Source organism: Culex pipiens, chromosome 2, assembly GCF_016801865.2.
Source record: "Culex pipiens pallens isolate TS chromosome 2, TS_CPP_V2, whole genome shotgun sequence".
Taxonomy (NCBI): domain Eukaryota; kingdom Metazoa; phylum Arthropoda; class Insecta; order Diptera; family Culicidae; genus Culex; species Culex pipiens.
This window is the reverse complement of record NC_068938.1, coordinates 72,340,820-72,354,213: the sequence shown is the minus strand read 5'-3', so window position 1 is coordinate 72,354,213 and position 13,394 is coordinate 72,340,820. Positions and strand designations below refer to the sequence as shown.

General features: G+C 44.1%; 1 protein-coding gene across 1 annotated transcript; it reads left to right on the top strand.

Annotated features, from left to right (window-relative positions):
- The first annotated feature begins 5,747 nt into the window (after positions 1–5,747).
- On the top strand, positions 5,748–12,308 carry LOC120423043 (uncharacterized). Its single transcript, XM_039586710.2, has one exon. The coding sequence runs from the start codon at positions 5,818–5,820 to the stop codon at positions 11,242–11,244; it is 5,427 nt and encodes a 1,808-aa protein (XP_039442644.1). The 5' UTR covers positions 5,748–5,817; the 3' UTR covers positions 11,245–12,308.
- Positions 12,309–13,394: the final 1,086 nt, after the last annotated feature.

Genomic DNA, 13,394 nt, shown 5'->3' with positions numbered 1-13,394 from the left:
AAAAAACGACAATAAATAAGTCAATGTAAAATTTTATATAAGTTTTGAATTCTTTGTTTTATATCAAACATATTTTACAAATTATCTTCAAGTTACTACCGCCAACCGAGGGAAAATCAGAATTACAGTCTAAATAGGTACAGGAGATTTTAGAGCAATACATTTGGAAGTACAAATTGTTTTGTTCTGTTCCTGTTTTAACCGAAGTCATCCAAAACGGCATGCCATTATTTTTTGCTTTAATAGCTGTATTTATTCGTTACGTTTGTACGTATTTGCCCTAGATGCCGGTGTTTGATTATAAATAATTTGATATGAGATTGTTTTTTTTTTCAAATTTAAAATCGAAAATATAGGTAAATATATCCAGTCTTTAAAAAAAATAAAATAATAGAGAAAAAAAATTAAAGCACTAGGCATTTTGCGGACCTGTTAATTAAAATTATAATATTTTTTCCTAAAAAGCCAATTTAATGCTGAGATTTGCTGAATACAAATTTTAATTCATTTTATTGTTCTACTATTTTCACAACCAAATCTGAATTTCCAGACCAAAACATGATTTTTTTTTCAATTTCGGGAATTCCCGGGACAAATTATAGAAAATCCCGGGATTCGGGAATTCCCGGTTTAGAAAAAATCCCGGGATTTTTGTCCCGGGAATTCCCGGGATGGACGCACTAACGGAATGTTCTAGTTTTATGGCCCCAGAAGCTAGCCTGATAATATGAGCCCATTTGGTTAATGTTTAGTGGGTCCAGTTTTGACCTGAAGTTAGAATGGAACTTTAATTAATTTACTATGGGGAATTTTCACTTTTAACATCCTTTTCGACAAAGTTTCCCAAAACGCTATCAAATTTTCTTATTGTCAAAATTCTCAAAGATTTTGATCCGGGGTACAACTTTGTAGAACATCGCAAAGCGCTAGGAATTGATCCCGAATTGTTAATTTTTTGAGCATGTTTTTAAATTTTGCAGAAAAAACTCCAAAAATCCTTCAGGTAAAAAATGGACCCACCAACCCTAACCAAATAAGCTCATATTTTCAGGTTAGCTTCTGGGGCCATAAAACTAGAAAATTCCGGTTGATGCGCTCGAAATTAAACATTTTGTCATTTTTTTATATCCGTGAACCACGCCAAGTCCTGCCAAGACGAAGGTTCAAATGCATACATACAATACATACATACACAAATACATACATACATACAATACATACATACATAAATTCAATTTTGGGACATTCACTTGCTTCGGTTAAGAAATTGAAAAAAGAATATTCAAATTTCAAGGCCTACCATGCTCTCACGCAATGTACTGTTGAAAATTGATGGTGAAGTAAAACATTTGCTGTGCAATACAAAGCTTTCCAACTTAAAAATGTGATATCTCAAGAAATATTCATTTTACCCTGAGGTTTTGATTGAATTTAATGTAAAAAACTCTCAGCAATCGAATGCAATTGTCAGTTTTCCCGTAAGTGCTCGTCCAAAGGGTTAAAAATGCATTTTAAAACTCAAAAGCGCAAAATTTTCATATCTGGCAACACTGTACGTAAATTTTGAGTACGCCGGCTACATCAAAAAATCTTTAAAAATTAGTGCGTCCATCCCGGGAATTCCCGGGACAAAAATCCCGGGATTTTTCCAAAACCGGGATTTCCCGAATCCCGGGATTTTCTTTAATTTATCCCGGGAATTCCCGAAATTTGAAAAAAAAATATTTTGGTCTGGAAATTCAGATTTGGTTGTGGAAATAGTAGCATAGTTGAATCGACGACGTTGAATACTAAGTAATCGATAAGAAGCATTAAAATAGATGAACAGTTGAATGCTTAGTAATCGACAAAATGAATTAAATTTTTTATTTGGCAAATATCAGCATTAATTTGGCTTTATAAGAAAAAATAATAAAATTTTAATTAACAGGTCCGCAAAATGCCTAGCGCTTAAAATTTTTTATCTTTTATTTTTTTAAAGACTGGATATATTTACGTATATTTTCGATTTTAAATTAAAAAAAATCTAAAATTAAATTATTTTTAATCAAACACCGGCATCTGGGGCAAATAAGGACAAATAAAACGAATAAAGACAGCTGTCTAAGCAAAAAAAATGCATAATGTTTTGGATGACTTCGGTTAAAACATGAACAGATCAAAACAATTAGTACACTGACTTCCAAATGTATTGCTCTAAAATCTCCTGTACCTATTCAGACTGTAGTCCCGATTTTCCCCCGGTTGTCGGTAGTAACTTAAAGATAATTTGTAAAATATATTTTATAAAAAAAACAATTAAATCAAAAGTTATCTAAAATTTTACATTTACTGGTATCATTTTATTTGTTGTCTTTTTTTGTTTTTTAGACATATAAAAGACATTTTTTTAAGCACACCTCAAAGAATAAAAAAAACAATTTTTGATTTCTTTTAGGCTATTTAAAAACTGTCGTCCTTGTTTAGATTGAAGTGTGGATCACCAATTAATATTATTATGCTAATTCTATGATTTTAAGCTTAAAAAATAACAAATATGAGTAATTCTCGCTGAAAGTGGACCACTATTTACACAAGGTGCTCAAAAATCAAATGCAATGTACTTTTCCAATAGCCCCCACCAAGTTATGAAAGAAACCATGTTTGGTTGGTTGAACTTCTCCTCACCTCGGCGCCACGAAGCTAAAACATTTTTTTAAATTGGTAATTTTTTGACTTAGGCGCGCCTACAAAATTGCTAATAACTTTGCAAAACTTCAACGAACCCTTGATGTTTAGGGGTGTTTTGGAAAGGAAATGAGCAGAGCTTTCGAATGCACTTTTCAGAAAAATACCGTTCCATACATTTTTTTGCCACAAAACACCAATGTATTTTTAAAAGTCATTTTTGAAGGCCGGCGCCCCGCTTTATCGAAAAAATGACAAATCCATTCGAACGCTGAGACGATTTCACATAAAGGACCAATAAATCTAAGGTGTATGTTCCTCCTATCTTTTTTAATCTAATTTTGATTCTGCGAGCGCAGCGCTCCGTTCGCATTTCGGGCACCCAAAATGTTGCAATTTGCTTGCCCCAATTTAAGGTTTTGTCAAAAAATATAGGTGCTCACTTTTTAAATGATAGTTTATTGTCCAAGGATCAAAATGCACTTTCGATAATTGACCAATATTTATGTTTTTGGGTTCTTCTAGGCAATTTGATGTCGAAAATTTGTTTTTTTTTACTTTGGACTTGTTTTCAGTAGAAATAATGAATGCAGCATGTAGGAAATTTCACCACGGAAATTTTTCTCTAAAAGAAAACGTAATTTCGATACTCCAGTGCCAAGATATTTTAGTTTAAGTGAGAAAAAAAAGTGCCAATTTTACAAATTTCTCAGAATTAACAAGCACGGTTTATTATTTACATGCGGCATATGTTTTGGAGGCCAGAGTATGGTTTCTTATATTTATTTTGGTCGCTCAATTCGGATCTGGAATCAAATTTCAGATTAACAGTTAAATTTGGAGCCACGCCCAAAAGTTATTTGCGGTAATATTCTGTAATTTTAATCGCTGGTGAATTCGGTCATATTTCATCTTTCGCTCACCTTTAATTGATATTTTAATTACGGATTATTTTATGGAGATTGTTTTTTTCAACTTCTGATTGTTTTGAGAGTCCTCGTGGCGCGGTGGTTAGCGGCTTCGGCTGCCGATCCCTAAGAGGCTATGGGGAATACATGCAAATAATATTTGAGCGTGGCTAAAATATCACTGTTCACTGCTTATCTAAATTTTGATTCCAGATCCGAATTCAGCGACCAAAATAACTATAAGAAACCATACTCTGACCTCCAAAACATATGCCGCATGTAAATAATAGGCCGTGCTTGTTAATTCTGAGAAATTTGTAAAATTGGCACTTTTTTTCTCACTTAAACTAAAATATCTTGGCACTGGAGTATCAAAATTACGTTTTCTTTTAAAGAAAAATTTCCGTGGTGAAATTTCCTACATGCTACATTCATTATTTCTACTGAAAAAAAGTCCACCCAATTGTAAGTGAGCATTTTACAAAAAAAAAAAAGTAAAAAAAAACAAATTTTCGACATTAAATTGCCTAGAAGAACCCAAAAACATAAATATTGGTCAATTATCGAAAGTGCATTTTGATCCTTGGACAATAAACTATCATTTAAAAAGTGCGCACCTATATTTTTTGACAAAACCTTAAAATGGGGCAAGCAAATTGCAACATTTTGGGTGCCCGAAATGCGAACGGAGCGCTACGCTCGCAGAATCAAAATTAGATTAAAAAAGATAGGAGGAACATACACCTTAGATTTATTGGTCCTTTATGTGAAATCGTCTCAGCTTTCGAATGGATTTGTCAGTTTTTCGATAAAGCGGGGCGCCGGCCTTCAAAAATGACTTTTAAAAATACATTGGTGTTTTGTGGCAAAAAAATGTATGGAACGGTATTTTTCTGAAAAGTGCATTCGAAAGCTCTGCTCATTTCCTTTCCAAAACACCCCTAAACATCAAGGGTTCGTTGAAGTTTTGCAAAGTTATGAGCAATTTTGTGGACGCGTCTAAGTCACAAAAATACCAATTTAAAAAAATGTTTTAGCTTCGTGGCGCCGAGGTGAGGACAAATTTAACCAACCAAACATGGTTTCATTCATAACTTGGTGGGGGCTATTGGAAAAGTACATTGCTTTTGATTTTTGAGCACCTTGTGTAAATAGTGGTCCACTTTCAGCGAGAATTACTCATATAATAAAAACATCGATTTTATTACTGACTCAAAAATTTCCCGGGATCCCGGGAATTCCCGGTGTTGAAGACGATAAATGTTTTTGTGCTGAAATTAAATGTTGTTAGTTAAAATTTTGTGTTAGTACTTATCTTAGACATTAAGAACACCAATTAACACTTACCTGTACAAAACACAAAATATCTGTAAACAAAAATCATAAAACTTACCCACTAAACGCACCGCAAAAAACTGTTATACACAATGTGACAGACACAAAACACACACGACACACAACACACACCTGACTTTGTACATAGACACACATGCAATAAAACATTCACGAACAGCAAGTCACCGCGTTTGGTTCGGACTAAAACACAAAACAAGAAGTTACACGTTTTTCGACAAAATCCGAACAATTTTCACTAACAAGAACTACAAAAGTACGCGCGCGGACAAGTGAGAGGTGTTTTCGTGCAAGGAAAGGATCAAGGAAGGCGGAATTGGAGTGGAAAAGGTGCACACACGGAAGGAGGAAAATTTGGAAAAGGTGCACACAAGGAAGAGGAAGGAAGCAAGGAAAAGGTTTTGGAAAAGGTGACACTAAGATCTGGACCATTTGCTGAACATTAATTTGGTCCTTCGAAGACCGGATTCCAAAGAATCCGAAGTGCCGGTGTGGAAAATTAGATTCCAGATCAAAAGTGTCGTGGGCAAATGGTCGCCGTGACCATTTTGTTCTAAAAGTGGAGTTGTTTCCGGCGTTCGACCACAAGTGTGCACGAACACTACGCAGTGCAAGAACACTTCCACCACCAAAAAGTCCATCGTGTACGAGTGTTAGTGCATTCAAAAACACTTTGCGGTTTCCGCAAGTTCTTGCCATCTCACTTGTGCTTTGTTTACAAGTTGCACTTGTGAGAATCGAGGCACGGTGGGCTCAAAAGAAGAAATTGGTGGACAAAATTTGAAAAAAAATTGTGGTTGGAACTTTACGCTGTGGAAAACTGTGAGCCGGAAACAATTCACTGGCTGTACCGGAACCGAAAGTGACGTGAAAGTGCAAAAAGTGAAAAATGGCCGATGAGCTGAAAAAGAAGCTGGCAATGGTCAGCGACTCGCTGGGGCTGCTAGAGAAGTACAAGGAGGACTACACAACGAATCCTAAGCTAGCAGATCAGGTGGGTGCGTGGGCGAAACAACTGGAGGCGATGTACGACAGGTTCTACGGTTTCTCTGCCAAGCTGGAGATGCTGTCAACCGATGCAGAAGTGGACAAGCTCAAGGAGGATAGGCTGGCGTTTGACGCTCGCTACTACACGATGCTGGCCTTTTGCTTGAATAAGTCGACGCCCTCTGGAGCTGCGCCCAGTTTGCCTGCATCTTCGGCTTCTTCTTCTTCCCAAACGCTGAGGACGAAGCTTCCTGAGTTGATTCTTCCAAAGTTCAACGGCGAACTCAAACATTGGTGCGAGTTTCGCGACGCATTCAAGTCGGCGATCGGCTCCCGTGACGATATCAGTGGAGTAGACAAGGTGCGGTACCTGAAGGGGCTCATGGAAGGCGAAGCCAAGCTGTACCTGAACAACGTAGAGATTAGTGAGCAGGGCTACAAGGATGCGATGCGCAAACTCTATCTGCGCTACGAAAACAATCGTCAACTCATCAAGTGCCACATCGAAACCCTCTTCGACACGCCTGCAATGTCACGGGAATCGGCGGACGAGCTGTTGCTGCTCATCGATCGATTCGAGCAGCAGCTTTCGGTTCTCAAATCTTTGGGTGAACCAGCCGACAAGTGGAGCTCTCTGTTGGTTTACCAGTTGTCCATCCGCCTCGACCAGCGCACACTTCGGGAGTGGGAGAGCTACTGCACAAAGCTCGACTCCGAGAACGTTGCATCCGTACTGGGAGGAATCGTCAAGCCTGCTGAGAATTCCGATGAGAAGACGGTCACGCCGTCGTACGTCACGATGATCAACTACCTGCAGAACTACGCTCGTGTCCTGACAGCCGCTCCAGCTACGTCGCCACACCCACCTTCGCTGTCTCGCTCCAAGCCCAAACCATCGAAGACGGTGGCCTACACAGCAACTGCAGCAGCGAAACCTGAAAGCAGTTCAACTACAGCAGCATCCAGCAGCGGAAAGACGAGCAAGCCGTGCGTCAAGTGCGGACAAGAACATCACCTGTACCACTGCCCAGGATTCCACCAGCTCAACGTAAGCCAACGATTTGAACTGGTGAGACAAAAACGCCTTTGCATGAACTGCCTTCGTAGCACCGCGCACCTCGCTCGCGACTGTCCTGGTTCAACCTGTCGAACCTGTTCCAAGAAGCACCATACACTCCTCCACACAAATGCTTCCAGTGCTGCGTCTCATTCCCAGACCATTCCCCCTCCACCGCAATCCACCTCGCAAGCTTCTGCCCAGCAAACAAACCCCTCAACTTCTGCGAGTGTTCAGAGCACTTCTGGAACGCCACAGTACGCTCTAGTCTCTCACGATAGAGCTGCTGTTCTGGAAACCGTCTTTCTACCCACCGCGCTCGTGAACATTCGAGATTGCAGAGGTCGCACCCAAGTCGCTCGTTGTCTGCTGGATTGTGCGTCGCAACGCAACTTCATCACAGAAGCCCTTTGCCAAAAGCTGCAACTGCCACGTGTCCGCCTCCCGGACGCGATCTCCATCTGCGGAATCGGGAACTCGTCTGCTTCTGTGAAGCACAAGACCACGGTCGCTGTCCATTCTCGAGTCTCCTCCTTCGCGCTGAACAGCTCAATGCTGGTTCTGCCGACGATCACCGTGAAGCTACCACAGTCAACGGTGGATGTTGGACAATGGGCGATCCCGCAGCACGTCGAGCTGGCTGATCCAAATTTTGCTGTTCCTGGGTCAATCGACATGATCCTGGGCGCGTCGCATTTCTTCCGAATTCTCCGCAACGGACGAGTCAAACTCGGAGAAAACCTGCCACTTCTACAGAACACCAAGTTCGGCTGGGTCATTTCTGGAGATTGTCTGCGCGAAGGTCACGACCACGTAAATCCACGAGACTGTCAGTTCAGCAACCCGTGCACGATCGAGGAACTGGTCAGCCGTTTCTGGGAGCTCGAGGAGGTTCAAGACAACAAAGGCTGGTCACCGTCGGAACGCTACTGTGAGGATCACTTCCTCCAGCACACAACCAGGGATCCCGACGGCCGCTACGTAGTGAAGCTTCCCAAGCGCGAAGAAATGGTGCCGCTTTTGAAAGACAACCGGTTCAACGCAACTCGTCGCTTCTACTCTCTGGAGCAATCTCTCGAACGAGACCCGGAGAAGAAGGCGCAGTATCACCGATTCATCGCTGAGTACCTGCAGCTCGGCCACATGCGGGAGGTCGCACCAGAAGAGGTCGACGCTCAGCCGCAGTATTTCCTTCCGCACCACGCTGTCATGAAACCAGACAGTACCACCACGAAACTTCGCACTGTTTTCGACGCATCGTGCCGCTCGAAGTCGGGTCTCTCGCTAAACGATGTCTTACTTCCTGGTCCCACCATCCAGGACACCCTGGTCAAGATTGTGATGCGCTTCAGATTCCACCAGTTTGTCGTTTGCGCGGACATCGAGAAGATGTTCCGGCAAATCTTGGTCCACCCGTCGGATCAACCCCTCCAACGCATCCTGTGGCGCGACGATCCTGCTTTGCCGCTCAAGGAACTCCAGCTGTTGACGGTCACCTACGGCACAAACAGCGCACCGTTCCTGTCTACCAGGGTACTTCAGCAGCTCGCTGACGATGAAGAACACCAGTTCCCTCTTGCCGCCCAAGCTTTACGCCGTGACTTCTACGTCGACAATCTCCTCAGTGGTTCCGATGACGAAAGCGCTCTCACCGCATCCTGCAAGCAGCTCGTTGAGATGCTCGCTTCCGCAGGACTTCCCCTCCGACAATGGTCCTCGAACAGCCAAGCTGTGCTCGCTGCGATCCCGCCGGAACTCCACGAGAAAAGCGCAATCCGAGATCTGGACCATGAGGCGTCGGTAACCACCCTCGGCCTTCGATGGGAACCCAACACCGACTTCTTGCTCTTCAAACCACCACACTGGAAGGAGTCACCCGTTCTCACGAAGCGAGTGATAGCGTCGCAAGTCAGCAGCATGTTCGACCCTCTCGGATTTGTGTGTCCGACAATCACGAAGGCGAAAATCAAGTTGCAAGCACTCTGGAGGATGCAGATCGACTGGGACGCGCCCGTCCCTGAAGCGGTCGTGCGAGATTGGATGGAGTTCAAGCAAAGGTTGACCGGTTTCGATCGGCTTCGCATTCCTCGCCACGTCATCCGTCCCGGCTCCAAGCGCCTAGAACTACACGGGTTCTGCGACGCGTCGGAGAACGCGTTCGGCGCCTGCATTTACCTCCGTTCCATCTCCGAGGACAAGAAGTGCACCGTTCGTCTTCTTACCGCCAAGTCCAAAGTTGCCCCCATCAACATCAAAACGATCCCACGTCTAGAACTCTGCGGCGCCCGCCTGCTTGCAAAGCTGCTGTGCCAAGTTCTGGAAAGTTACGCAATCGACGCACCTGTCTACCTCTGGACAGACTCAACCATCGTCCTGAACTGGATCTCTGGATCACCGGTGATGTGGGGAACCTTTGTAGCCAACAGGGTCGCTGAAATCCAAGAACGCACTGCTCTCGCCACCTGGAATCACGTTCCGTCTGGAGACAACCCTGCGGACTTGGTTTCGCGAGGAATGGACCTTGACGAACTGATGGAAAGCGCACTGTGGTGGCACGGACCGCAGTGGCTTGGAATCGACCAGCATCCCTGGCCGCAAATCTACGTTCCCAACGCGAATGTGGACGAAGAAAGACGGCGAGTCGTCTCTCTACCGGCTGTTGAAGACCAGCAGGATATCATCAACCGGTACTCAAATCTGCGTCACTTGATCAGAATCGGAGCTCTGCTTCGGCGGTTCTGCGAGAACTGCCTGCGTCACAAGAACGGTCAACTCAAGCTGGTTGGTCCACTCACCCTCGAAGAACTCGATCGCACACAGCTGGACCTCATCCGTCGAGTTCAGCAGCAGTATTTTGAAGAAGACTTCCGCTTACTCAGCACAACGGGAAGAGCTCACCGGAAGTCGAAGCTGCGTTTCCTTCATCCGCAGCTCGTCAATGGCATTATTCGGGTTGGCGGCCGGCTTCACAATGCGAGGGCCCCGGTCGATGTCAAGCATCCGATCGTTCTACCAGCCAAACACCGCTTGACCGAGATGATCGCCAGAAGAGAACACCTACGAACACTTCACGCTGGTCCTGGGCTGCTGTTGTCCACCCTCCGACAGCGATTCTGGCCTCTTGGCGGCCGGAACCTAGTGCGAAGCATCGTCCACCGGTGCATGACATGCGCCCGAGCGAAACCAAGTACGCTGGAGCAGCTGATGGGCAACCTTCCAAGCGTTCGGGTCAACCAGGCACACCCTTTCGAGAACGTCGGAGTGGATCTAGCTGGTCCGATCTACATCTGTTCCTCACTACGAAACCATCGGAACCCGATCATCAAGGCGTACATCGTGGTGTACGTTTGTTTGGCAACAAAAGCGGTCCATCTGGATCTTGTCACGGACCTCACAACAGATGCCTTCATCGCCTGTTTGCGCCGATTCTGTGGACGGAGAGGACTTCCCGCAAACATTTACTGCGACAACGGGACCAACTTCGTCGGGGCGCACAAGGAGCTGGAGGATCTGCGGAAGCTGTTTTTGACACAACGACACCAAGATGCAGTTGCACGAGACTGTGCGGACAACGGAATCCACTTTCACTTTATCCCACCTCGTTCGCCAACCTTCGGTGGTATCTGGGAAGCCTGTGTCAAGTCCGTCAAGCATCTGCTGCGAAGAGTTGTCGGCGATGCCCACCTCCTCGAGTCCGAGATGCAGACTGTGTTGATCCAAATTGAAGGTCAGCTGAACTCACGTCCAATCGTTCCGTTGCCTGCAAGCCCGTCTGACGAAATGGCCCTTACACCAGGGCACTTCCTGGTCGGACGACCGCTCAACGCGATTCCCGACCCAGATCAACAAGCTATCCCTGAAAACCGCCTGTCACGCTGGAGAAGAGTACAACAACTAGCACAACACTTCTGGTCGCGCTGGCACAAAGAGTATCTGGCGACTCTTCAGAATCGCTATCGCTGGAACACGGAACTGGACAATCTCGCAGTCGGTTCTGTTGTCGCGCTGATGGACGAGCGATACCCACCGCAAAAATGGCTCCTGGGACGTGTTCTCGACGTACACCCGGGTGCAGATGGCCTTGTACGGGTGGCCACGATCAAGACGAGCACCGGGACGACTCAACGCGCCATCAACAAACTCTGCCTGCTTCCGGTGGAGATTGATCCAGCCAGCATAGCAACGCAACAACAATCGCCGGTCGAGAGGTCTCCTGGCCCTAGCTCGGGGAACAGAGCAGCCGGTTCGGACGCCGGTGCTTACTCTAGTTAGAGTCGCCAGTCGAGGGGGACCTCCTGGCCCGCGCTCGGGGGAATCGAGCAGTTCCTGGTTCAACTGTAAAGAGGAACAAAGCCTCGCCGTGTGGGTCCTCGGACCCCGCGGCTGGGACTTGGCCCAAGGCAAGTACCCTTTTGTTCCTTCTCAATCAGATATTAAGCCGTTCATCCTTCTAGCGTTGCACCACACCTCCCGAAGGATGACACGCACCAAACACCAGCCAGGACTGCCGATCAACCCCCAGCTGTTCGAGGAGCATCTCTAATTCGACGAAAAGCCTCGTCACGTGGGTCTGGGAGACAAACCAGACCCCGTGGCTGAGACTTAACTAGAGTTAAGTACTCGCATCCGTTCCCGCAGATTCCTGCGCTCATTTCTTTTCGTTCCAGCTCGCACCAGGACACCAGCATCCGTCGGTCTCTGGCAACGAAGATGCTCCCGCTCACGTCTGCACAATCCTGCCCGATGATCACCACCAACGTTCACCTGAACAACATTTCATTGGCGGCCGGGATGTTGAAGACGATAAATGTTTTTGTGCTGAAATTAAATGTTGTTAGTTAAAATTTTGTGTTAGTACTTATCTTAGACATTAAGAACACCAATTAACACTTACCTGTACAAAACACAAAATATCTGTAAACAAAAATCATAAAACTTACCCACTAAACGCACCGCAAAAAACTGTTATACACAATGTGACAGACACAAAACACACACGACACACAACACACACCTGACTTTGTACATAGACACACATGCAATAAAACATTCACGAACAGCAAGTCACCGCGTTTGGTTCGGACTAAAACACAAAACAAGAAGTTACACGTTTTTCGACAAAATCCGAACAATTTTCACTAACAAGAACTACAAAAGTACGCGCGCGGACAAGTGAGAGGTGTTTTCGTGCAAGGAAAGGATCAAGGAAGGCGGAATTGGAGTGGAAAAGGTGCACACACGGAAGGAGGAAAATTTGGAAAAGGTGCACACAAGGAAGAGGAAGGAAGCAAGGAAAAGGTTTTGGAAAAGGTGACACTAAGATCTGGACCATTTGCTGAACACCCGGGATTCCAAAAATATTTTTCCCGTTTCCCGGGAAATTCAAAACCCGGGAAAATTGGACGCCCTATTAAAAATGCATACCCAAAAGTTCACTTTTTGTAAACATTTCTCTTAGCAAAATGCATTTTAAAAATGAGGTTTTTCAAAAATCTCAGAAAAAGAGGGGGGTGCCACGGGCGCGGGGGTGGACCAAATGTCACCAAACTTGGGATTCTTTGTTTTTGGGACAAAAACAACCCCTATGCCAAATATGAGCAAATTGGGGCAGGTCGATGTTGGACGCGTGGTCACTTGGGAAGGAATGACCCATGAATAAACTTAATTGTTGCATGAATTTTTCCTAAGTGTATTTCCCCTTACCCTTCAAAAATGCCCTAAAAATCGAGAAGCAAATACTGAGTTTCAAAACACTTAGAAATGTATTCAAATAGGAGTACAAATTCCAAAAACAATTGAAAATGCCATAAAAAATGTTCCATAGTTATTTTATGTTCAGCAAGAATTTTTTAGGATATTTTTTTAACAGGCACTTAATTAAAGTTATTAAAATTCCGCAAAAACACATTTTGTCCGTAAAAATATATTGCCGATTCAATGAAAAATGCCCAACTCGCCGGCGAATAAGTAGCACTTTCTCCCCGAAAAAAAAAAGGTGTTCGAGTTAGGAAAAAAGTGAGGTATGGAATAATGACTAAAAAGTTATCTAGTAAAGTATTAAAATTTTAAAAGCATCGCAACTAGATAACTGTTTAGTACATAAGTTAGCTAGTAGCGATGTTTTTTTAAAAACTAAAATTCCACCAATATTTTCGCTGACTAGATAACTTCGGAATATTTTAGAATAATTTCTAAATTTATTAATTAACCAAGATAATAGATAACTTCTTCTGAAACTCCAGCAATATTTCTGCTTATTAAATAGATAAGTAGCAGGAAAAAATGCTAAAATTTCAAGAAAGGTAACAAGTAGCAGGAAAAAAATGTTCCAGTCATAGTTCCTACAAGTTTGCCTTTGACCTCTTTTTGAAACGATGCAACGGCTTCGAGGCAATGTTTAAATTACGAAATTGAAAATTATT

Excerpts from the sequence above, each read along its gene's own strand:
- LOC120423043 (XM_039586710.2), top strand. The coding sequence starts at position 5,818 with ATGGCCGATGAGCTGAAAAAGAAGCTGGCAATGGTCAGCGACTCGCTG.